The sequence below is a fragment of the Chiloscyllium plagiosum genome, chromosome 11 (genome assembly GCF_004010195.1).
Source record: "Chiloscyllium plagiosum isolate BGI_BamShark_2017 chromosome 11, ASM401019v2, whole genome shotgun sequence".
Lineage (NCBI taxonomy): Eukaryota > Metazoa > Chordata > Chondrichthyes > Orectolobiformes > Hemiscylliidae > Chiloscyllium > Chiloscyllium plagiosum.
Genome location: NC_057720.1, coordinates 53,838,516 through 53,865,375, shown reverse-complemented (window position 1 = coordinate 53,865,375; position 26,860 = coordinate 53,838,516). Strand labels below are relative to the sequence as shown.

Here is a 26,860-nt window from a genome sequence, read left to right as displayed (position 1 = left end):
ATTTACCATATAGTTCACTCTTGAATTGGATCTTCCAAAATGCATTTGCCTGGATTGAACTCAATCTGTCATCTCTCGAAATTCTGCTGCATTTGGACAGTCTCCTTCACTATCTGCTACTCCACCAATCTTAGTGTCATCTGCAAACTTGCTAATCAGATCACCTATACCTTTCTCCAGATCATGTGCAGCTGCAGTTGTTTACACAAGTCTCTTAATTAGGGAATCTCAAATTATTTAACTGTTACAACACTAACAGTTTTAGTTAAGATTCATCAGATAATCATAGATATAGATTCTGAAGTTATGGATTCACTGATCACTGAAAGCCTTAGAGGAAAAAGATTTAAATAAAAACTATAAGAGCAAACCAGTTTCAGACAGTGAAAGCTATCCCCATGTCATTACAGGGACATAGAGTCTGGGAAATAACAGGAAATACATTGGGGGTGGATGTTTTGTGCATTCAGTTAAAACTGTATAGGTTAATGATATTCCTAAACAGTGTGCACTTTACTGTTCTAGAAGTTGCACTGAAAATAAAGCTGCAATAAAGATTACCTGACACTACTCCACAACTCAAGTCCTTCTTGGGAAATAAGATCCAACACCGTCCCCCCATCACATACCGGATCTTCACCAGGTAACACGTAAATGATCCATTTCAAGGAGCAAAACAGATTTGGGGGGGGTCTGCAAACTGATGCACTTGATTAGTCAAATGATGATTTAGCTACAGATGCTGGAAATCAGAAATAAAATTAAAAATTGCTGGAAAAACTCAGGCCAGGCAGTATCTGTTGCGAGAAATTAATTCACGTTTTGGATCAGTGACTGTTCTTCAGATGATTTTATACTGTCTTTTTCACTGGTGAAGATGTCATTTACTCAATGTCTTTCTACAGTAAGATGGCCAAGGAGGATAAATTAGAGTAAGACCAATTACAGATACAAATGAGATCAAACCACCAATACTTGTTCGCAACATACATGCAAATTACTTTAAAATCAAGAAAAAAAGCAACAAGCAAATCTAATTATATTATTTTTAATGGTAAATACAAATAGGAAAATACAATTTGACTTAAATGAAAATCACAATCAAAATGAAATCATAACTGAATAATTTGAAGTCTTTCATAGTAACAAAGGTTACCAATTTTATGCTAAATTTTTCAGTTTTTATAAAATTCCTAAAAACAATGTAAAGAAAGCAAGCACAAATGCGCAGAGTTTTGAACTATATTTATTTGTACAAAGCACATTTGGTAAACAACTTAGCGCTAGTCTTTCATTATACCAATACCACAAGATATTGATACATTTATAAGATACATGTTCTTTTAAAACTAATTATCCAATTTAACACTTTCATATCATTACATCCCTATTCATTTCTTCATGCTTCCATTTTTGTTAGCTTAGAGGAAAGATTTGAATAACTTGTGAAATGTTAATTTCATACAATCTTCAAAAGGTTAAAACTTCTCACACTTAACCAGTGATGTCTAAGACTTGAAAGGAATTGCAAACCTTACAAAATCACCAGTCACAAGCAAGATGATAAATCAGTTACAAGAAAGAAGTGTCATGTGACTCTGGTTGAGAGCACATTACTCTGTTCCACGAGTGAGGTAGCCTTCAGACAGTTCTCACTTGGATAGTCCTACTTTGACTTTAAACATGGTTATACAAGCATTAAAAAGAAGTAGGATTTTTTTTTTTAAGGAAAACTTATTTGTGGGATTATATACAATGCATTAATTAAATTGGAACAATTCTGTTCACCAAAATGCTGGTGCTTCAATGAACAGAATTCCAATTATTTTTGGGAGTATTATATTAGTTTCTTTTAAAAGCTTTTGTACAAAAAATACTCACTGTGTAGATTATGAATTCTGAGTGACAGTTTTGCATCAACCACAGCCTAGCTTTTTTTCTTGACACAATGAAAAAAAATCTCTTCATATGGAAAAAGTGGGGAATCATTATTGTATTCAACAAGACTGATTAACCATTTTTGGTCACCTGTCTTCTCACCCAAAGAGGAAGTGAACTCAGCCTTGGCTAAACAATTCAGTACTACACTACAGCCAAACAAATCTCAAAGTCTTTACTGGAAGTTCCATGCAATTCCAGTTGAAGCAATGGAATATTTCTAATATCCCAGATGAATATTACCACTTTGAAACCTTGCTTGTGTACGCACAATGTTTATACAATAATTTTTCAATTAATTTCAAAAGCCAATACTTCCCTTTTAGAATCATGTAATGCTAATTAAAACAAGATTCAACTCAACTTGAAACTGCAGAACACTAACTTTTACCATTCTGAACCACCAGAGTGTCAAAATAATAAATGTTACATCCTGCACTCTGTAGGTTACTCTTTTGGAACCTAGCTTCTCTTTTTGCCAACACTTGTAAAACTAAATGTAGCATTAATAAAATAGTGGTTTTTTTTAAATATTAAGACATTGAATTAGTACCCAAAAATAGGGGTACAAATAAATATCAAAATAGTAAAAGCATACCAATCCTAGAAAAAAAATTGAGGCAATTTGGCTTTTTTTAGTCTTTAATTGGTATGCATACTGATACTTTGTCTTCTCATTTAGCCAATTACTTGTAGGTGAATTACAGCAAAATGCCTTTTTTTTTTAAAGCAACCAAATTGTTTAATCATTGATATAATGTATATACACTTCCATGAAAAGGTTAAAGTTTTAAATGGATGATTTTGCAAAGAGAACATTTCAAACTGAAGGTCAGGAATTTAATAAAGGGATTTTTCCAAATCAAAGAAATGCTGTATCGTCTATTTCTGCAAGACTTTCCGTTCTTCCACTTAGGAATGTTCCAGAGTTTCTCCAAATGATACCTTTGTATCACCAAAGGAAGAACGAAATCAATTTCCTGGATGGATTAAAATCAGAGTACACAGCACCCAACATTTTCTTTAGTCCCACAATAACAAGCAGTCAAATCAAAGTTCAGGGAACCGGCTGGGGTCTTCAGTATAGTCACTCGGAATATTGAAGATAGAGTCGTTAAACCCGTCATATCGGAATTCCTGAAATGTCACAGTGGCAGTGATGGTTGGAAACACAGGTATGTCTAAAGAATAGGAAACAATATAATTAATACAGGTCAAAAATCATACACAAGGAGATGCTAATTGCTGTAAAACACTCCAGATTGAGTTTTGAAATTGTTCCTCCCTTCTAGTAGAATATTTGATTAGTATTTTGAAGGCAAATTTACTGTATCACCATATTGTATACAAATCAATCATTTTATATTAATTGATTAGATTACATTACATTGTGGAAACGGGCCCTTCGGCCCAACAAGTCCACACCGACCCGCCGAAGCGTAACCCACCCATACCCCTACATTTACCCCTTACCTAACACTACGGGCAATTTAGCATGGCCAATTCACCTGACCTGCACATCTTTGTGACTTGTGGGAGGAAACCGGAGCACCCGGAGGAAACCCACGCAGACACGGGGAGAACGTGCAAACTCCACACAGTCAGTCGCATGAGGCGGGAATTGAACCCAGGTCTCTGGCGCTGTGAGGCAGCAGTGCTAACCACTGTGCCACCGTGGAAGTTGAATAGGCTAGTGCTGTTTTCCCTGGAGCGTCAGAGGCCGAGGGGTGTTTTTACGGAGGTTTATAAAATCATGAGGGGCATGGATATGATAAATAGACAAAGTCTTTTCCCTGGGGTGGGGGAGTCCAGAACTAGAGGGCATAGGTTTAGGGCGAGAGGGGAAAGATATGAGACACCCCTAACGGGAAACTTTTTCACACAGGGTGGTACGGGTATGGAATGAGCTGGTATATGAATAGGAAGGGTTTGGAGGGATATGGGCCAGGTATTGTTGGTGGGACTAGACTGGGTTGGGATATTTGGTCGGCATGGACGAGTTGGACCGAAGGGTCTGTTTCTGTGCTGTACATCTCACTCTGACTCTATGCCTTTCAAAATTAGCATTTTATCAATGCAGTGAACAAAGTATGGATTTTAAAAAAGCAGATAAAAAATTACAATTAAGCTTTTCCTAATTGGGGTACGACTTATTGTCATACAGCATGGAAACAGATCCTGTGGCCTAATTCATCCACACTGACCAGATATCCTAATCCTAGTCCCATTTGCCAGCATTTAGCCCAAATCCCTCTAAGCCTTTCCAATCATGTATCCATTGAGGTGCCTTTTAAAATGTTGGATTGTACTTACCTCCACCACCTCCTCTGGCAGCTCGTTCCATGGAAGCACCAACCTCTCAAGTTACCTCTTGGATTTAAAAGGGACCATTCTTCTCCCAGTTAAACCTACATTCTCTTGTTTTGGATTGTCCTATCCTGGGAAAAACACTGGCTATTCACTCTATGCCCCTCATGATTTTATAAACCTCTAATGTTACCCCTCAGCCTTCAATACTTCAGGGAGAATAGCCTGTCAATTCAGCCTCTCCCTACAGCTCAAACTTGCCAACCCTGATGACACCTTTGCAATTTTTTTTCTGAACGCTTTCAAGTTCCACATCTTTCCTATTGCAGAAAGGCCAGAATTGAGCATACTAGTCCAGAAGTGGCCTAACCAATGTCCTGCACAGCTGCAACATGACATTCCAAGTCCTATGCTCAGTGCACTGTTCGATAAAGGCAACTGGACCAAACTCCCCCTTCAATATCCTGTCTAGCTGCCACTATAAAGGTCACCCCTCAGCCTCTGACACTCCAGGGAAAAAGCCAGAGCTTATTCGACCTCTTCTTATAGCTCAAACCCTCCAATGCTGGCAACATCCTTGTAAGAGATGACAAGGGGAAGCCAGTCGATGTGGTATATTTGGACTTCCAGAAAGCATTTGACAAAGTCCCACATGAGATTAGGGGAAGTGTATTGAGATTGGCAGAAAATTGGTTGGTAGAAAAGAAACAGAATAGGAATTAATGGGTCCTTTTTAAATTGGCAGGCAGTAACCAGTGGCATGCCACAGGGATCGGTACTAGCCCCCAGCTATTCACAAAATGATTTGGATGAGGAAACAAAATGTAACATCTCAAAAGTTTGCAAATGATATGAAGTTGGGTGGGAGGGTGAACTGTGACAAAGGTGTAGAGATGTTTCAGCATGATCTGGACTGGTTGGGTGAGTAGGCAAAATCAATGGCAGATGCAGTATAATTTGGATAAATGTGAAGTTATTCATTTTGGAAGCAAAAACAAGGAGGTAGATTACTACCTGAATGGCTGTAAATCAGGAGAAGGGAGGAAGTGTGCAGTAGGACCTGTGTGTCCTTGTGCACCAGTTGCTGAAGGTAGGTATGTAGGTGCAGCAGGTGGCCAAGAGGAAAATGGCATGTAGGTTTTCATTGCGAGAGGTTTTGAATACAGGATCAGGGATATGTGGTTGCAGCTATACAGAGCCTTGGTAAGGCCACACCCAGAACATTAGTGTGCAGTTTTGGTCTCCTTTCCTGAGGAAGAACGCTCTTGCTCTCAAAGGAGTGCAGTGAAGGTTTATGAGGCTGATTCTGGGGATGGCGGGACTGACATATGAAGAGAGATTGACGAGGTTAGGATTGTTTTCAAAGGAGTCCAGACAAGTGAGGGAGGTATTATACAGACTTATAAAATTCTAACAGGACTAGACAGGGTAGATGCAGGGAGGATGTTCCCAATTGTGGGGGTGTCCAGAACCAGAGGTCACAGTCTGATGATTCACAGCAGACCATTTAGGAATGAGATAAGGAGACATTTCTTCACCCAAAGAGTGATGAGCCTGTGGAATTCATTGAATGTACTCAAGAGGCAGCTAAATATAGCACTTGGAGCAAATGGGACCAGAGGTTATGGAGAAAACAGAATTAGATTATGGAGTTGGACAATCAACTACGATGGTGATGAATCGTTGAGTAGGCTTGAAGGGTTGAATGGCCTCTGCCTGCTCCCCTCTACGTTTCTATGCAAATCTTCTCAATGCTTCAAGGTCAACAAATCTTTCTTATAGCACACAACTAGCTGGATAGAATGATTTTTGACTAGATGAGGAGGACCAAAACCACAATTTTTGATTTAAAAGGCTGCTTCAGGACTGACTGGATCCTTTTCCTACCAATTCTCTAGTGTCAAACTTAGCCACCCAGGCATATTATAGGAAACATTCCTCCTTCAAGAACGTAATTTGGATTGATAAACATTTAAGTCCCTTTAACAGAGGAGCTGACAACCTTCTGTTGCCTGAACCTCACTGCCAACCAAATTACAGGTTCCCCCAACATTTCTTTCTCATGTTGACAGATGTTGCCAATATCCTCCCCTTTGGCATTTTTTCAACCTTCCAGTCTGCCATCTGCCATCACCATCACCACAAATTACCACCTCATCTCCAATCTCAGTTTTCTGTTCAAAATCCTTGAACATGTTGTTACCTCCCATTTTTCACAAATTTCATGGGTGGAATTTTCCCAATCCACGAATGATATGGGCAACAGCAAGACAGTTGGGAAAATATGATAAGGCTGGAAAAATGAGATTCAACACTGATGGGAAAATCTCACTTTTATTTTTTCTCAATGTTTGATTGGCAATATGACAAGCTGGTTACAAGTTATCAGCAAGAGGCCTTTAACCATGTAAATAGATCTTCTCAATGCATGCAACAGTTCCTGATATGAATGTCAGAGCAGGTCCCTGGCTGCTTCAGCTCAGTGCTTGCTCCTACAAGCCTTCTGCTTGGCCAGCTGTCCCTAGCATCTCAGGGCTCACGGGCAGTGACTGTCTGCATCATATCTCCCCAGCCACAGAGGGCAGCATTGGACATGCACCAGCCTCAACTTATCACCATGGCACATTTTGTACGTACTTTGAACACAGCTCTTCAATGCAGCATACTGAAATGCACTGACATCTTATCTTGAAATTGTGCTGTCAGGCCGATCGGTGTGTAGGGACAGGCACCATTCATCAGGGCATGATGCACCTCAGCTCTTCATGTTTTTTTTAATGCTCTCACTTTGTGCCTACTTGAAATGCCAATAGCATCCCCTGTGTTATCTTTTTGCTGCCTCAGAGCATACAGGCTCACAGTACTTCAGTCTTGCCTTGTAGTGCAGACACAAAGCCAGGCAGCTTGTCATCATTGTCAACAGTGATCAAAGGGGTTATATTGCTGTACAGAACTGAATTACAGCAAAGGCACATCAAAGCACGTGCCAGCATCTTACACAGCAACACATTTTATATGTTTCAACCAATCAGACAATAAGGTCTCAAGGCAGTGGTCCTTGGTCAAGGGAGACTGTTGCCAAAGTCAGTCAATGGCAGCACCTGATTCTACTGCAGGAAAGAGTCTACGGACAGTTGGCAGCTTGAACTGGTCAGAGATCCTGTAACACTATAGTGTTGGAAGCAGACCACTATTAGTCCCACAGATCCAGTGCAACCAATCTGAGGATTAGCAGCAAGTTGGTCAGGGGTGTACACAGATACTAATCAGGGTCTGGTCACTCAACAATCTGTGCTGCCCTTCTAAGGGGTCAAGAGTGTAGGCTATGGGTAATCCTGGGACCCTACCCCCTGAAAGTCAACAGGGATGGTTATCAGGGGTGACAACTGTAGTAGAGAGATTTGGGAACATCCAATTGTGGAGACTGGAGATGGCACGTTGGGATGCAGAGGGGATAACTAAGTATACAAAAAAAAGGGTGGGAGATGATTGTGTATGGGGTTGGGGTTGTCCTTTGACAACCCTATCTGTTGGAGGAGGTTGGGGTGTGCATGTGCAGCATTATGGTTAGGATATAAAATTAAGCTGCAAGGCCAGGGCTCAGGGGTTAACCTTAGGAAATCAATACATGTTGGATGGGGACATGCAGGCACTCAGAACTGATGAAGGATAACAATGTAACAAAGAAATGCAGCATCCAACCATGTAGGTTATAAATCCTGGCCACAAGTAATCTTGACCATGACACTGGTCAGTATAAGTGATCACTGCCATCTCTGAAGCAGAAATAGTCACAGGTGATTTGGACTTCTAGAAGGCATTTGTTAAGGTGCCGCACAAAAAGGTTAATTCACAAAGTTGGTCCCTATGGGATTAGGGGTGATTTACTAGCTTGGATAGATGATTGTCTTCTGCAAGTCTATCAGGACAATTTTTTTTTAACTGGAAAGCAAGATATAACTAGTGGGGTACCTCAGGGTTTGGTCCTTGGACTCCAGCTATTTATAATCACCATTAACAACTTGGATACAGGAATAGGAGACCCTATAGCTAAATTTGCAGACAATGCAAAAATAGATAAGATGGTAAATTGCAATGGGGAAATAAGAACCTTACAAATGGATATGGATACAATAGGAGTGTGGGCCAAAATGATCCAGAGTTTAAATGTTGCTAAATGCAAGGACATGCATTTGGGTTAAAAAAAAATGGCAAGGTGACTTGTTATCTTAATGGGGAGAGAATTTGGGGCGTTCCGGAGCAGAGGGATCTCGGTGTACTCATTCATATGTGACAAAACTAGCATGTAGGTACAGCAGATAATCAAGAAAGCAAATAGAAAGTTGGCTTTTATAGCTAAAGGAATGCAATATAAAGATGAGGAAGTATTGTTGCAACTATACAGGACATTAGGCAAGGTCTCACCTCGAGTATTGTGCAGAGTTTTGGCCCCCTTATTTGAGGAAAGATGTAGTGGCATTGGAGGCAGTTCAGAGTAAGTTCATTAGATTGTTCCCAGAGATGAGGGGTTTGTCATATGAAGACAGATTGAACAGTTTAGGTCTATACTCTCTGGAATTAAGAATGAGGGGAGATCAAATAGAGGTATTCAAGATGATAAAAGGTGCGGATAAAATAAATGTGGAGCAGATGCTTTCTCTTGTAGGGTATTCTAGGATGAGAGGTCATAGTCTTAGGATAAAGGGTAGCAAATTTAAAACAGTTGAGAGAAATTACTTCTCCCAAAGGGTTGTAAATTTGTGGAATTTGTTACCCCAAAGTGTGGTGGCTGCTCGAACAGTGAGTAAATTTCAAAAAGAGTTATAGATTTTTAATTGGTAATGGCTTGAAGGGATATGGAGAGAAGGCAGGCAAGTGGGCGTGAGCAGCATATCAGCCATGATCAAATGGCGGCTCAGACTCGATGGGCTGAATGGCCTAATTCTGCTCTTATATCTTATGAACATATGATCCGAAAAGTGGCACCTACAGGCCACAACTCAAAAACAATCCAAGATCTCAGATTGCACAAGGGTATGGCGTTGAACTACAAGTATATGCTAACATGCTGTTACACATAATGATGACTCCCAAATGATGCAAGGTGAAAAGGACAAGATTGGAGTAGTCCTGCTGCACTTAGAATCTCCTCGTCTAATGTATGTCATAATGTGCTGCATACATCAAAACAAGGTCTCAATGTCAAAGGCCACTCCATAGCCTTTGTCTGACTGGACAGAGGACAATGCTAAATGGTTATCAGAGACGCAAATGCTGACTGCTCCCAACACTAGGGACTGTTCAGTTTCTAATATTCTCCATACAAACTCATCAGAATCACTACCAACAGATTAAGCCACGGGAGAAATAAGGAGGAGGAACAGATGTGCCAGCAAGCCCAGGACAAGCACCAACCCTCCCTCAAAACTGCACAGACTGGACACATGTTGAGTTGAAAACACCATATCATAAAGTTGACTTCATCATAAAAACCTCCTATTCCACCAATGCTCAAATTATTTTCAATCATCAGTACTAGGCATCCCATGATCATTGGCACTATATGTTAGAAGTCTGCAGCAAGTACTCCCTGGGAGGTGCCATAATGCCTATATAATCCCTGACCTCAAGTTCACCTAGACCATCTGACAATTCCCTCCACTTCCTGGACCTCTCAATCTCCATATCCAATGATCGACACAACATGGACATTTACTTCAAACCCAACAACTCCTGCAGCTACCTGGACTACTGCACCTCCTATTCCTGTAAAAACACTATCCCTTACTGCCAATTCCGCACCTCTGCTGTATCTGCTCCCAGAAGGAGCAATTCCACTCCAGGACATCCCAGATGGCTTCCTATTTCAAGAACTGCAGTTTCCCCTACCACGTGTCAATACTGCCCCCTCCAGCAAATCTCCTCCATTTCTTGCACCTCTACCCTTGAACCCCACCCCTCTAACTGCAACAAAGAATGGAACCCCCCCGGTCCTCATCTTCTACCCCACCAATCTCTGCATACAGCGTATCATCCTCTGCCATCTAGTCAGACCCCACCAGAGATGTATTTCCCTCCCCACCTCTATTAACATTCTGCAGAGACCATTCCCTCTGCGACTCCCTCATTAGGTTCACACCCAACCCCCCCACCAAACCACTGTCCACTCCCAGCACCTTCCCTTGCACTATAACAGGGGTAAAACCTGCGCCCACATATGTTCCCCCCCCCCCCCCCCCCCTCACTTTCATCCAAGGCCTCAAAGGATTCTTCCACATCTGGCAGAGATTTTCCTGCACATCGAAGTACCTCATCTACTGTATCCGATGCTCTCTATGTGGTCTCCTCTACATTGGGGAGGCAGGACACCAACTTGGAAAATGTTTCAGAGAACATCTCGGACACGCACGCCAAAACAACCCCACCGCTTGGTGGCTGGTGATTTCAACTTCCCCTTCTACTCTGCCAAGGGCAAGCAAGTCCTGGGATTCTCCATCACCAAATCCAAGCCACCAGATGCCTGGAGGAAAAATGCTTCCACCTTGGGACCCTCCAACCACATGGCATCAACGTCGATTTCATCAGTTTCCTCATCTCCCCTCTCCCCAACCTCACCCTAGATCCAACCTTTCAACTCGACATTGCCCTTGAATTGTCCTATCTTCCTCCCCACTCCACCCTTTCACCATCATCAGCCATCGCCTTCCCATCTACCTTCCCTCCAGCCCCTCCACATTCCTGATTAAGAGCTTATGCCCAAAACATCGATTCTCCTGCTCCTCAGATGCTGCCTGACCTGCTGTTTTTTCCTGCACCACAATTTTTGACGCTGATCTCCAGCATCTGCAGTCCTCACATTCTCCATAATACCTATATACTTGAGAATTTTCATCTTCCTGCTTCTGTTCAAGTGCCAGAAGCCTACTAAGTATGGTTAATGGAGACAGAGCTATCTACTGCAACTATGGCCAAAGCATACATACAATACAGTCCATCACAGAAAATAAGCATGCTGAAGATTAAGTGCCAATGCTTGGATTGATGCAGGCAAGGTGGTGGTGATGGCCTTAACAGTACATTTCAGGCAGTGTGCTGCATAATCTTTGAATGCTGTATATTGGAGGTGATGGATGTTGAGGAGTTGGGAAAGCAGCTGGATGGGTACATGAAGTGCAAGAGTTGAGAGGGATATGGGCCAAGTGCTAGCAAATGGGATTGGATTGGATTTGTTTAGGATATCTGGTTGACATGGACTAGTTAGCACAGAAACAGACCCTTTGGTCTATATATCCCTATGACGATGAGGATATTGTGCAGGAGGAGCGTCATTTTCAACATAGAGCAGTGCAGTGTTGGGTGCAACAAGCCAGATAGAATCTGGTGTCAGCTAAGTCCTAACAGGTGCGTGGTTGGTGAAGTGTTCATTTATTGCCTGTATATTAGTAATTCCTCTAAAGCCCATTTATTCCCAAAAACAAACAGGCCTTTTTGTTTTTTCACTTTTGTTGTTTAACACAAGTTAATGCTTTCAACTATATAAAGACTTTCCAGCATGTGATGCTCCCACATTGAATAATACCAAGCTCGTATGCTATGCTGGGCATTAAGGAAATGCTGCTCTTCCCATCAACAGGGTCTAACATAGGAAAGGAGATGCATCCATGCCAAGGACCATCCTCGTGAAATTCCTCTAAACTGTTTCCAATTAAGCATCATTTATAAATAAGGGAATCAAAACTACCCACAGTATTCCAGACTCATTAGCACCTTGTGGTCTCACCAGCACCTTGTACAGTTGCAGTAAGGCTTCCCTACTCTTATACTCCAACTCCCTTGAAACAAGGGCCAACATTCCAGTAGGCCTCTTGATTACCTGTTGCACCTGTGTGCTAATTTTCTGTGCTTCGTGCACAAGACCCTCCAATCCCTTTGTTCTGCACCTTTCAGCAGCTTTTCTCAATTTAAAAAAACTGTTTTGTTCTTCCTTCCAAAATGAACAACTTCATATTTTCCTGCATTATACCCCATTTGCCAATTTTTTGCCAACTTTGGTTAAGTGTACTATATCCCCCTTGTAAATGTGGATACAATTCAGTAGTCCTCCTGTACTGCGGTGGATATGTTCCAAGACCTACCACAGAAGCCCAAAACCATGGATAGGAGTGAACCCATTTATTTAAATAGGAAATTTACCTTCCTGGCAGCCCCCCGGTCCTGAAAGATTCCCCTATAATATGTTTGGGTTGTGGTAAACCATGGGTAACAGGCCGCAGAAAAAGATTCCACAGATTTGAGGGGGTGGGGGTGGGGGGGTGGGGTCACCCTGGACATTTACTTCCTTCCTCCAAATCATTAATGCATATTGTAAATAGTGGTGTTCCCAGTAACCCCACTGGCTACAAGTCACAAACTTCAAAAAATAACTCCTTACATCCCCACCCATTAGCCAATTCTCTATCTACACTAATATACTACGTCCAATGCCATGAGCACCTATTATAAAATTTAACCTTTTGTAAAGTATCTTGTTGATGCTAGAGATTATTTTCAATGAGACTGTTCACACCTTCCTTTATTACGTCTTATCAACATATGGTCCACTTCAGTTCACTGCACAAAGCATGTTAGTTTGCAGTGGTAAATATACAGAATAAGGATTCCTTCTTAGAATTCCTGAGATGTTTGACAAAAGTAAAAAAGTGAAATTCAGGGTCAAGTAATGTTTAAGAGTGACTGCTGAAACATGATCAGATTTTGAATTCCCTCAAGACATCCTTTGTATAAAAGGGTCTCCACTACAATTCTAATCAATTCATGGATCACAGTAGCAGAAAATTAGTAATGTCAGGGTTAATATCTAAATGTATAATTTCAAAGAAACTTGCCATTACGTGGCAGTGTCTGACACTACAGCAATATTAAATAGATGTGGCAACTCAATTAAGCTTCATATGGCATTGTGGACCATTAGAAGCAGAGTTCTATTCCACTACAACTGAGAAGCACACGGTTTTCCACTTTGCCATTATCTTATTAATTACCTAGTTTAACAGGAAATCCTGGTGGAAGCTTCATCTGAACAAATTCTCTGAGTTTATTAAAGTGCTTGAAGGGTGCTACGACCTCTAAAACATTCAGTAACCTATTAGTAAGGGAACACAGAAAAATAAATGTTAGAAAGCCAGAATAAACTGTCATAATAAGTCAAGAAAACATAAAAAGTTTTCAATTGATTGCTTGTGATTGTTACACCAGGTTTAATATTAGCGCAATAACACTAGTAATTTAAACCAAAGAATGAGGCCCTACTCATTGAGAAAAACTGATTAGATTCTTCATTTCAGTTCAAATACAACTGTGATACACACAGCACCTTTTAATATAATAAAACACCTCAAAATACACTTCATAAGAATGTACCACTAGACGATGTAAGTAAGATGTAGGTTTGTTCACAGAGCTGGAAGGTTAGTTTTCGGACGTTTCGTCACCATACTAAAAAACATCAGTGAGCCTCAGGATGAAGCTCTGGTGGCATGGTCTGTGGCGATGTCACTGCCTGCTGTGATGTCATTTCCTGTTTTTTTTCTCAAGGGCTGGTAAGTGTGGTCCAAGTCAATATGTTTGTTGGTAGAGTGCTGGTTAGAATGTCACGCTTCCAAACATTCTCGTGCATGTCTCTGTTTGGCTTGTCCTGGAATGGATGTGTTGTCCTAGTCAAAGTGGTGTCCTTCCTCATCTGTATGTAAGGATACTAGTGAGAGTGGCTCATGTCTTTTTGTGGCTAGTTGATGTTCATGTATCCTGGTGGCTAGTTTTCTGCCCGTTTGTCTAATGTAGTGTTTGTTACAGTTCTTACAAGGTTCATTTACAAAATACTTTGCAAGAACTGTAACACACACAACATTGGACAAACGGGCAGAAAACTAGCCACCAGGCTGCGTGAACATCAACGAATCACAAAAAGACATGACCAAATCTCACTAGTATCCTTATATACAGATGAGGAACGACACCACTTTGACTGAGACAACACATCCATTCTAGGACAAGGGAAACAGAGACACGCACGATAATGCCTAGAAGCATGGCATTCCAACAGGAACTCTAAATCAACAATCCCATTTACCAGCTCTTGAGAGAAAAAACAGGAAATGACATCACCACAGGCAGAGACATTGCCGACCCAAGGAAACCTAAACAAATAGAAAGCAGGCAATGCCACCAGTGCTTCATCTGGAGACTAACTAATGTTAGCTAGTATGGTGATGAAACGTCTGAAAACAAACCTTCCAGCTCAGCCAGGAAACCTACATCCAAAACCTCAACCTGAGCTACAAATCTTCTCAAAACTCACTATGTGTGATATTGAGCTACAAAGAATTGCTAGTTCAGATATCAAAACTTGGTCAAAGTAGTACGTTTTTAAAAGGAGTGCCTCAAAAGGTAAGTGACTAACAGAAGTATATGAAGGGAATTTCAGAACTTGGGCCTTATCAACTAAAATGTGCAGACAGGAAGTGGTAGGACTGATTAAATTCTATCCTCTTGAAGTTCCCTGAATTTGATGAAAGGTATCTTGGAGCCAATAATGTAAGGGCAAGTGAAGAAAGAGGAGAAGCCTGGAGACTTTGGAAAACAAGGACAAGAATTTTAAAACTAAGACTTTGCCTGGCCAGGAATCAAATGCAGATTAATGTACATGAGTAACAGTTGAAAGATATCTGGTGCCAGTTAATACAGTGCAGTAGCAGGAACAGAAGCTATGATCAGTGACCTTGGCATAAACAAACTGAGGTTTTATAATAAAAATATTTCTATATTAGGAGAGGGTAAGCAAAGATATTTTTAAATTATCTTTAGATATCAATTATGCAAGTTAACTTCCCTTTCCTTAGAAGATAGCATTTCAAACAAATAATTCAATTTGAACACTGAGGAAAACTAATAAGCAAAACTGACTGACTGGAGTTTGCATCAAATGCTAACCTACCTTTTACCATTTAGGATTCAGTTTGTACACCAAAAGAATTGGGTGTTGTGTATTTGCAGCACATCTACAAGAAAATGATGGTATGTCATATAAAGCTACTTACGAGTCAATGCCCAGAGGAAACTCCTGGCTCATGGCAATCGTGGCTTTGAATGTTTTTTTGCTCTCTTTGCAGACCAATTCTCTTCCTAGATGAGGAGCCCTAAAACAGAAATATGGAGTTATATTAGTGAACAGGTGAAATAATTGCATACACGATGTAGAAGAGGAAATAAGATTTATTATATACAAAAAAAGCATTCACATTAATCAAGACAATTGGTACAGCAAACCAAGGAATGCTCCCCATCACACATAATTTAATATCAAAGAGCCACTGAGCAATATTGAAAATAAATCAGTTTTCCAAGCCATTCAACATAAATGCATCCCAAAATAGCAAAGTGATTAAGCAAAAAATCCCTTGCTTTAGAAACCATGGGAAAATATCCTCCCTAAAAATAAAATGCATACTTAAGATTTAAGGTGCATTTCTATTGCCATTAACATCACTATAAAGTAATTACCAGTTTCCATAGCAATTCGAAAGTTACTATTCAACATTCGACCATAGACCAGACCAACCTCTGGGAGACAATGACCAGAGGTCTCACTTATCTTGCACAAGGAAGTGTAATCCAAACACACTATCAAACAGATTTCAAAGTTCTGAATTGTTTAGACTTTGTAGAAACTTGGTAGAACTAATCGGAATGTGCTTAAAATGTTGCAAATTGGAACAATTTCTGGCCAATCTCAAACAGCCACTGCACGGGGAATTCTGCGACAAAAATTCTATTAAATTTTATGATGGCTAGATTTCTGAGACACAAATTGTGGAGGGGTAGGATGACATTTGTGGTTGTGTCACAGCTGTATAAAAGGGAATCAAGTCTGGTCAGGTTTGGGGGGATAAGTCAGAGAGACATTTGGTGGCAAAGTCAGTTCAGGAACAGTTCGAGTATCAATGAGAATGTAATGGAGGAGACAATTTGTAGAACTGCCAAAGGTCTGCTACATTTATGTTCTACTTCCAGAACAGTTATCCAAAAAAATGCACATCTGTAGATCCAAAGTCTGAGTAAGCCCAGAAGTTCAAACTTTCTAGGCAATTCCTGCATCATCATCATCATGCCCCAACACAGATTATACATCTGTTCTGCAACTATCTTGCAGACCAGAAGATCTGTGCCACTAGTTTAGCATATTAATATGTTTTACTTATCCCATACACATACCAAATAAGAGGAAAACAAAACTATCCAGAAACTCAATGTGAAAGCTGGTGTGAATAGGATAAAAAAGTCTACTTCAAATACATTCTAATAAAACAAATAATAGTTTGCTAGTAATGCCACAATACTTACTTTCCAGACTCCGCTGAAATGTACTCCTCCCATGTTATTGTGTTAGCAGGTGGGGCACTGAGTGACTGTCTACGAACAGGCTGTTAAAAAAAAAATCAACATTTCAAAACTTGAAAGTAACCTTACACAGCAACTTCATATATACTAGATTCATACAAATCTCAGATTCCAGTCCCTGAAAGTTTGGAGCTGCTGATGTTTCCTGAATAATGATATTTTAGTTTGCCAGCATAAACCCACAATGCCTTATTTCTTTGATGCTGGTTCTTGTGAATGTTCTTCTTTGGTCCACTGGACAAAGCAAGAAATCGGAGATGCCACCTCATTTTGACTGTTACACTAAAGATGTCTCCTACTAAAAATACATCGTGTAGAAGCGATGTCAATGCAATTCCAGAGTGTCTATGCTATTGACAGCACGGCTTAAGTTTGTTGCCAATCCATAACCATCCCTTAAATACTTATTCCATCCACAGGTTTAAGAAAGCTACTCTTCTCCTTTCATACATGTTTACAATTGTTCTTTCAGCAAACCAAACCTTTTTTTAATTCCCTAGTGTTTAACAGTTAACAAAATCTAGGAGAATTAAGGAGGTCAAAACTGTGGCATGCAATCTGAGGCAGCAGCAACAGCTGACTAGTTTGGACTGGTTTTTGAACACGTGACAGGCCCGTTAAATGTTAGGATGTTACTGGGGAAAAAAAAGCACTCTTGACATGGTCACTCAAAATATCACATCCATAAGTGATCAGTCGAGCCCTGAAACAGGCAATAAAAAGGAAGAAAGAAAGAAGAAAAAGTGAGTGCAAAACAATTCTAGATGCAGTACCTTGCAATGCAGATTATTAAAAAGCTAACTGGCTGAATAGCTTAGAAGCATACAGAAAGAAATCTGCGCAAACAATTCAAAAACAATATTTTCCTTTTCTCAAAGCAACAGTTATAAATTTATTGCTTTAATATACTCAGTTTTTGCTTTGAATTTGTTAGAATGTAAAAATAGCTTCAAAATTAAAAAGGTAATTATTCCCCAAATCTACAAGCAATATTTTCTGTACTTGTATAATGAAGCTTCATATTAAATAATAAAATGCCTTCCAGTTCTTGTTCAAGGCCACTTGGTGACAGCAAATAATTATTTTGGCTTTAGCAGAACAAAGAGGATAAAGCACATTTGCAGAATCAATATCTTGGAAAGGGGCATCAAACTGCAATGGTTTCTAGCTTCTGCACTTAAGTGTGCAGAATTACAACATGACAAGTTAACATAAGCAATTTGCATTATATTTGTGGGCATAAAGGAATTTGTAGAAAAAATCCAAAAGAAACCATAATACGTCAGTTGACACTCCCCCATGGTGTTTTCAAGGTGAGTCAGAGGATTTGCTATTTCATTGCTATAGGTATGTCATTTAGAGAATACTTGTGGTGAACAAGTCAACATTAGAAATTAATCATTAACTTATACATAAGTAGTTAGATAACTAGGATGCTTTTGTTGCAGAAACACTTGAAATTTGAACAATGAAAGGACTCCATTTGAATTTGAAAAGAAAAACGTTATGGCAATGGATGACATTCAACCAGCCAGTCATGTTAATGCTGACTCTCAGTAGGAGCCACGTCTCCCCATTCTCCTTGCAAAAGTGCACACTTTTTCCAGATACAATCCAATTCCTTAATGAAAGCCTTGATTGAATCCACCTCTATTAGGACCTGAAAAGCACTGTCTGAAACCAAGTCCTCACTCAAAAATGTTGAGTGAAGTTTTGTTGTTTCTTAGGCCTAATCACACTATTTTTTAACCAGATTGGCAAGGTTAGATCTCATGGAATACAGGGAGAACTAGCCATTTGGATACAGAACTGGCTCAAAAGGTAGAAGACAGAGGGTGGTGGTGGAGGGTTGTTTTTCAGACTGGAGGCCAGACACCAGTGGAGTGCCACAAAGATCGGTGCTGGGTCATCTACTTTTTGTCATTTACATAAATGATTTGGATGCGAGCATAAGAGGTACAGTTAGTAAGTTTGCAAATGACACCAAAATTGGAGGTGTAGTGGAGAGCGAAGATTACAACAGGATCTGGACCAGATGGGCCGATGGACAGAGAAGTGGCTGATGAAGTTTAATTCAGATAAATGCGAGGTGCTGCATTTTGGGAAAGCAAATCTTAGCAGGACTTATACACTTAATGGTAAGGTCCTAGGTCAGAGTATTGAGTACAGGAGTTGGGAGGTCACGTTGCAGCTGTACAGGACATTGGTTAGGCCACTGTTAGAATATTGCGTGCAATTCTGGTCTCCTTCCTATCAGAAGGATGTTGTGAAACGTGAAAGGGTTCAGAAAAGATTTACAAGGATGTTGCCAGGGTTGGAGGATTTGAGCTATAGGGAGAGGCTGAACAGACTGGGACTGTTTTCCTTGGAGCATTGGAGGCTGAGGGGTGACCGTATAGAGGTTTACAAAATTATGAGGGGCATGGATAGGATAAATAGATGAAGTCTTTTCCCTGGGGTCGGGGAGTCTATAACTAGAGGGCATAGGTTTAGGGTGAGAGGGGAAAAGATATAAAAGAGACCTAAGGGGCAACTTTTTCACACAGAGGGTGGTACATGTATGGAATGAGCTGGCACAGGAAGTGGTGGAGGCTGGTACAATTGCAACATTTAAGAGGCATTTGGATGGGTATATGAATCAGAGGGGTTTGGAGGGATATGGGCCGGATGCTGGCAGCTGGGACTTGGGTTGGGATATCTGGTCGGCATGGACAGATTGGACCAAAGGGTCTGTTTCCATGCTGTACATCACTATGACTAACTCTATTTACTCAGCCTAGACTCCTCGAATTTGAATACCTCTATTAAAATCTCCTCTCCACCATCTTGTCTCCAAGAAGAGTACCAACTTCTCAAAATCTTTTTACATAACTGAAGTTGATCTCCATTTTATTGCATCTTTACTGTAATCTCTAAAAGGTGTAGCACCCTGAACTGCATGCAATTATCCAGCTGAGGCCGAATCAGTATTCTATACACACATAACATTCTTGCTTTTATACACTATGCCCCAATTAATTAACAAAAGACTTATTAACTGCACTCTCAGCTTGGCCGGTCACTCTCAAATGATTTATATACAAATACCTTGCCTTAGTTTCTCTCTTCCTGCAACCCTTTGAAAAGTGTATCCCTTTGATTTTGGCTGTCTGCATTACTTGTATCAAAATGAATCACTTCACACATCTCTGCATTAAATTTCATCTATCACTTGTCTGCCCAAAACACCAAATCTCCTGCATTCTTTTGAAAGTCTAAATGAGCCTCTTTTCAGTCCACAATGCATCCCAACTATCTCAAATTTTGAAACTGTGCCCTGTATTCAAAGGTCTCGGTCATTCAAGTAGGAATCCCAACAACGATCACTACATGCTTCTAGGACACCCATGAGTACAGGGTCAACCTACTTTATTGCTCTCAAAAACCCTCAAACCTTTTATGGACTATAGCATTCGTTGCAGTCCATTAAGATTAGGAAACAAAACTATTTACAGCATCCCAGGTGCCTTGAATGTTTTGGCTAGATTTCTCTTTTTATACTTCATTCCCTTTGAAATAACAGTCAAACATTCCATTCTGAACCTTTTTTATTACCTGAACCTTTTTTATAAAAGTAGCATTAAAAAAATTCAGTACAAGGACTCCCAAATCCTTCTGTGGTGTAGTTTTTTGCAGGCTTTCTTCATTCGCTTATTCAGATCCTCTATTGTTCCTGCTAAAAGAACATTGCCTCACATTTTCTTTCATATATTCCATTGGCTTAGTGTTTGTCCACTCTAGACTCAAGAAGCACTTGTTTAGTGACAACAAGCTCAGAGCCATTCAGTGGGGGTTCCACCAAGGCTGCTCAGCTCCGGATATCACGTAGGTCGGACCAGTTAAGGGTAGTTTCCTTCCCAAATAGACAGTGGATCAGATGGGTTTTCCAACAATCAAATCAATGGATTCATGGTCATTGTTAGACTCTTAGTTCCAGATCTTCAAATTCAAACTCCACTGTGGCAGGATTTGAACCCAGGTCCCAGAATATTAGAGGCGGTTCTGCGATAAGGTGTTTCTTTAATGCAATTGAAGAATTTGAAGAACACAAACTTTCCTTATGGGTTTGGGCTATAATGCGATTCTGGCTCCATTAGTTTAAATAGCGTAGCTATCGCACAATTTTCTCAGACGCAAGATCGCACAAGAACGGAACTATTGCATTATGAGAACAGATTGTACCTGGATCTTTTTTTGGGGATCAACAGTCCAGCAAAAATACCACTAGGCCATCACTTCCTCAAAACTATAACATTTATAACGGGAGTTATAAGAATTAATAAGATTTTAAAACAAGCTCCTCTGAATCTGGTAAGCATCTGAAATAAATAAACCACAAAATTGGACTGCACATGAATTTGCAACGACAGAATTTGGTAGGCCAAAGTTAGTCATTTAACTGAGGAGTTAAAATGGTATTGTATACTTTTACAGCTTTTGTCTCCTTACATCGATTTGCATATGTTGACCATAGTCTTCATAATTATCCTTCCTTTCAAACAAAACATCTATATTTATTTCATATTACATTGCCAACATAAATGCCATCATTCATCATGTCTCCAATACTTCAACACGCAGTACTTTAGATAATCAACTGTCTTATTAGTAACCTTTTTTCCTCCCCATTCACTCAAATATTGAATGTCTTACAAATCACTTGGTGTCAGTTTCCATGGCAACTGTGAACTTTTACATGCATGCTGTAGTCTAGAGCTTTCAACTGAAATGCTAGGGGCTCCAATTTTCTTTCCATCATGCAGCTTGTCAGGAATCTCCACTCTTAATTTCTGCCATTAGGGGGTTGGAAAGATTTATAGGTGGATAATCTGACAGCTGTGTGAGAACACACGTTCCTTGGCCATTAAGTTCTAGTTGAAACTCAGATCTGAAGCTATGGATTTCTGATCTCATCATGTGGTCTACAATAAGACACTCCCCTCCCTCCACAACCCTCAACCAAAATTAGAGACTCCCTGATGCAAAGCCTGACCTGCTTTGCATTCCAGGGCAGCTATGTTGTTGCCACCACTGGTAAGAAGAGGCCACAATTCCCTTCTGTACAGTTATAACTCTCTAGAGTCAGAGATAACATCACGGAAACAGACCCTTTGGTCCAACCTGTCCATGCCGACCAGATATTCAAAATTAATCTAGTCCCATTTCACTCTAAATCCTTACATAAGGATTAGGAGCAGGAGTTGGCCATCTGGCCCTTCAAGCCTGCTCTGCCATTCAATAAGATCTTTTTGTGGCCTCAGCTCCACTTACCTGCCCTTTCACCATAACCCTTAATTCCTTTAAAGGCTCAGAAAAATTGACCACTGCAGTGGACAGCTGGAACTGACAACCAGAAGCGGCAGATTCAAACCACTACAAATGCCGGAGGAAAGATCACAGAAGCGCTTCACAGGAGGCTCCCAAGCACTGAGAATGTCACCTAGACAGGGGATGAAACGTCTGCAACAAATTCCCAGCTCGGCGAACAGAACCACAACAACATTTATGAAGTAGCGTCAATTATTTCACTGGACAGGGAATTCCATAGATTCATAATCTTCCTATTCATATACCCATCCAAATGCCTTTTAAAATGTTGTATTTGTCCCAGCTTCCACCACTTCCACAGGCAGCTCATTCCATACACTCATCACCCTCTGCGTGAAAATGTTGCCCCTTCGGTACCTTTTAAATCTTTGTCCTCACCCCAAACCTATCCCCTCCAGTTCTAAACACCCCCAACTCAGGGAAAAGACCTTGTCTATTTATCCTATCCATGCCCCTCATGATTTTATAAACCTCCATAAAAAGGTCACTCCTCAGCCTTTGACACTGCAGGGAAAACATCCCCAGCCTATTCAGCCTCTCCCAATAGCTCAAACCCTCCAACCCAGGCAACATCTTTGCCCATCTCTTCTGAATCCTTTCAAGTTTCACACATCCCTCCTATGCGGGGGGAGAGAGGGAGGGGAGAACAGACACATCTACAATTGCACACAATGTTCCAAAACTGGCCTACCAACATCCTGTACAGCCGCAACATGATCTCCCAAGTCCTGTACTCAGTGCTCAGGCCAATAAAGGAAAGCATACCAAACACCTCCTTCATTATTCTATCTACCTACCTACTTCACTTTCAAGATACTATGAATTTTTTGGTGGCTAGTTCGCCATCATGCATGGAAACCCTGATGCCAAGCAGTTAATTTCATAATGACCACTGAATTGAAGCAAAGCTTCCATAAATCATGAGGGGCATGGGTAAGGTGAATGGCAGGGGTCTTTGCACTAAGGCGATGGGATCTTATAAATAGGCCCCCTGGTCTTAAAAGTTAGAGGAGAAATATTTAAAGATGGAGGGTTTTTGAAAAAAAACCCACCAAGAGTGGGTTGTGTGGAATGCCAGAGGAAGTGGTGGATGCAGATACAGATATAATGCTCAAGACATTTGGATAAGTACATGAATAGGAAGAGGTTTGGAGGGATATGGGCAGAGTGCAGGCAGGTGGAACTAGTTCAGTTTTGGATTATGGTCAACATGGACTGATTGGACCAAAGCATCTGTTTTAAAGCTGTATGATTTTATAATTATAGTTATGATAGGATACATCCAGATTCAATAATACAATAAAAGTCTTGGAAGATTTGATGGGAAAATATTTTCATTCAACAGCTTATACCTTTAATATGGGTCTCCCTTGTGGCGTACTAAGCCAAAACTGCAGATTTTTGCTTGCCCAGAAACCTCTTGAAATGAGACTTCCTAAGTCTTAGAAATGCTAGTGGAGGTTCGGATAGGATGCATAGTTGATAAATGTGGAGCTGGAAGAAGCACAGCAGGTCAAGCTGTAGAAGGGCAGGAGAGTCAACGGTTTGGGCAGGATCCTTCATCAGGACTGGGGATAGGTAAGCAGACTAAAAAATAAGTGGGGGGGTGGGGCTGGGGCTGGGGAAAAAGTAGATGAGATGGCAATAGGTGGATGCAGGTGGGAAATGAATGCTTCAGGGCAGAGATGACCAGGAGGTCGCAGTGGGAGAGTCACCCACAGATCTTTGCAAAGGGAGTAGGAAAACTTCAAGGTGGGCAACCTTGGCAGAGGCTAACCATTCAGGAAGGCCTTGCAGCACAATGGATACTATCCCTGCTACTGTGCTAGAAGATATAACTTCAAGTCCACTCCAGGACCGAATGACAGTGGATCATGCATGGATAACATGATCAAACAGATGGATTTTGAAGGCTAAAATCCTTCCTGCATGCCTATGACAGGCAGCAAGAGCAGGTGAGCTACCTGATCATCTATAATTTTATGTGTGGTATTGCCCCATAACACGTGATCTTTGGCTTCAGGTCAGGAAGCAGCAGCTATAGTTAACAGATGTAATGGACAAATTCTGGTGTGATGTGCAGATCCAGGTCCTGACCATACAAATGATAATGTTTCCTGCATATACATCGTACAAGGTGGGGAGGACGAGAGACTAAGGGGGAATTTGAAACAGTTTTCATTGTAGTGTTATATGCCAACTATTTACCTGTAGTTAAGAGTTTAATTACTTTTAATAAAAAGCAATTCTTAAAATACAGAAAGCAGAGTAGGTTTCTATCTTGGGCTAAAAATCAGGTAAATCTGGGAATTCTACCCAGCTCAACTTTTGTAACAATGCCAGAAACAACAGGATTTGATTTCCAGTGTGCTATTCTAGCAAGCATGACAATATAATTTGTGTTCAGTCTCTCCAACTAACCATTCATTAAAGAGTTCAGCATCCATCTAACAATAATAAAATGTTGAAGTTTGACTCTAGAATTAAAAAAAAACTAAATTTCAGTAATATTCAAGTAGCATGTTATTTGAAACTTTATTTGTTCTCAAACTTAAAAACAAATTTGATTTTCTTTTACTCTCATTTAAAACACAGTACTCAAAATAAAATTTACCTCAAAATTTTGTTCCATCAAATTTCCTCCTTTGCTCAGACTTTCCATTATAGCCTTATTTCTCAGGATATCCTCTTCACTGAGGTGCTCACGTCGCTTTCTGGATTCCAGAACAAGGCCATTTACAGAGTAAAAATCTGCTAAGAAGTTCCCAACTCGTTCCTTTAAAAATTTGTTATTCTCAAAGTTAGGCAATTTTATTAATTGCACAGCATCACACTTAAGTAGAAACAAATTAAAAGCAAAACACCTTCCAACCCAATAACTCCTGCCACCTCAGAGGGACACAGGCAGATGCACAGCAACACTTTCCTGCAAACTCTCCTCCAAGATGTCCTGACTTGTAGCTATATTGCAGTTGCTTCACTGTTATGGAATCTAAATACTGGACTTCTGTTGTGGGTCTACAGACACGTCTCAGACTGAAGTGGTTCAAGACGACGGCTCATTATGACCTTCAAGGTCAATTAGAGATAGGAAGCAAATGCTAGCCTACCAGCAACTCCTGCATCATCTTTAAAATAATTTTAAGAAACTAAGAAAAAATGTGGTTAAGGAGTCATTTGGGATACTTACCTTTATTAGTCAAGGCAGAGTTTATGAACAGGGAAGTTACACTGCAACTGTATCTAATGCAGGTTAAGCCATAGCTACAGTATTGTGTGCAGTTCTGGAATTCCAATTATAGGAAGAATGTAGAGGAGATTCATCAATATGTTGTCTGGGGCTGGAGGACTTCCAGTTATAAAGAGGAATTGGATGGGTTGGGATTGTTTGCCTTGGAATACTAGACACTGAGGACTGACATGTTTTGAGATTGGTAATAATTATCACGGTGGACAGGGGGAAATGGTTTACAGGTGGTGAGAAATTTGTTTTCCCTCAGAATGGTAGCAAACTGGAACTCAATGCCTGGGAGGGTGGCATTAGGTACAGTAGGTAAGAGAACAACTATAAGGGGTGTAGTCAACACAAGGCTGAGGGTGTTGTAAATGCACATGGTATACAAAACAAGCTTTGATGCACATTAAGATTGGCAAGTGTGATGTTGTGGGTAATCAGATGTGGCTGTAAAGGGCTCAGTGCGAGCAACTAAATATCCAAGGATACATGCCCATCAAAAAGACAGGAAGATGGGCAGAGGAATCACAGTCACCTTATTAGTAAGCAATGAAAATTATATAGAAAATAGTGATATAGAGTCAAAAGGTGTAGAATGTGTGGGGAACAGCAAAGAAATAAAGACCCTGGAGAGTTACATACAGGCCTCCTAGAAAAGACATGCTAGAAAGGCACGAGTACAATAATCATGGGGAACTTCAATATGCAGGTGGACTGGGAAAAATCAGGTTGGTCGCAGATTTAAAGAATGGAATTTGTGGAATGAGATTTTTTTGGCTCAGCTTGTGGTACAGCCAAGATTAAAGTGGTGCTGGAAAAGCACAGTAGGTCAGGCAGCATCAGAGGAGCAGGAGAGTCGACATTTCGGACAGAAGCCCTTCATCAGGAATCCGACATAGAACCCTTCATCAGATCTATTTCTCTCCTGTCTTCTCCTGCTCGTTTAAAAGAATCCTCTACTGGTTTCTAAAGGCTTCTCAATCCTCTGGCTTCCCACTAACCTTCACCACATGGTATGCTTTATGCTGTTCCTGACTTTCCTTGTCAGATGTGGTTACCTCATCCTCCCTTCTGCTTCCCAAATTATCCCTACAAACTGCTGCTGTTGCTGCTCCACTCATCTCATCTGCTAGGGTTTCCTTCCAGTCAACTCTGACAAGCTCCACCATTACGTCTTTGTTGTTAAGTTTCCTCAATTGCAATACTTTTACATCTAATTTCATCTTCTCCCTCAAACTGTCGGGTGAATTCTATCATATTATGGTCACAGACACCCTGCAAGGCATTCCTTCACCTTAAGCTCCCTAATCAAGTTCATCTCCTTGTAGGTCACCAAACCCAGAATTGCCTGTTCTGTAGTCGGCTGTACCACAAAAGGTGAAAGTGAGGACTGCAGATGCTGGAGATGACAGTCAAGATTAGAGTGGTGCTGGAAAAGCACAGCAGGTCAGGCAGCATCCGAGGAGCAGGAGAGTCGACATTTTGGGCAGGAGCATTTCATCAGGAGGGTGACTCTATAATTGCTATATAATTTAATTTCATTGCTTTCTAATAAGG

General features: G+C 40.6%; 1 protein-coding gene across 1 annotated transcript in view; it reads right to left on the bottom strand.

The window, feature by feature from the left end:
- Positions 1 to 1,230: 1,230 nt before the first annotated feature.
- The window catches only part of ankrd13c (ankyrin repeat domain 13C), a 104,366-nt gene continuing 78,736 nt past the window's right edge, over positions 1,231 to 26,860 (bottom strand). Inside the window, exons 8-12 of the mRNA XM_043700104.1 lie at positions 24,683 to 24,844; positions 16,645 to 16,724; positions 15,342 to 15,440; positions 13,287 to 13,387; positions 1,231 to 3,119 (exon numbers count right to left, since the gene is read on the bottom strand). Of these exons, the coding sequence (XP_043556039.1) occupies positions 2,989 to 3,119; positions 13,287 to 13,387; positions 15,342 to 15,440; positions 16,645 to 16,724; positions 24,683 to 24,844 (573 nt within the window). The 3' untranslated portion in view covers positions 1,231 to 2,988. The remainder of the gene's footprint in view (positions 3,120 to 13,286; positions 13,388 to 15,341; positions 15,441 to 16,644; positions 16,725 to 24,682; positions 24,845 to 26,860) is intronic.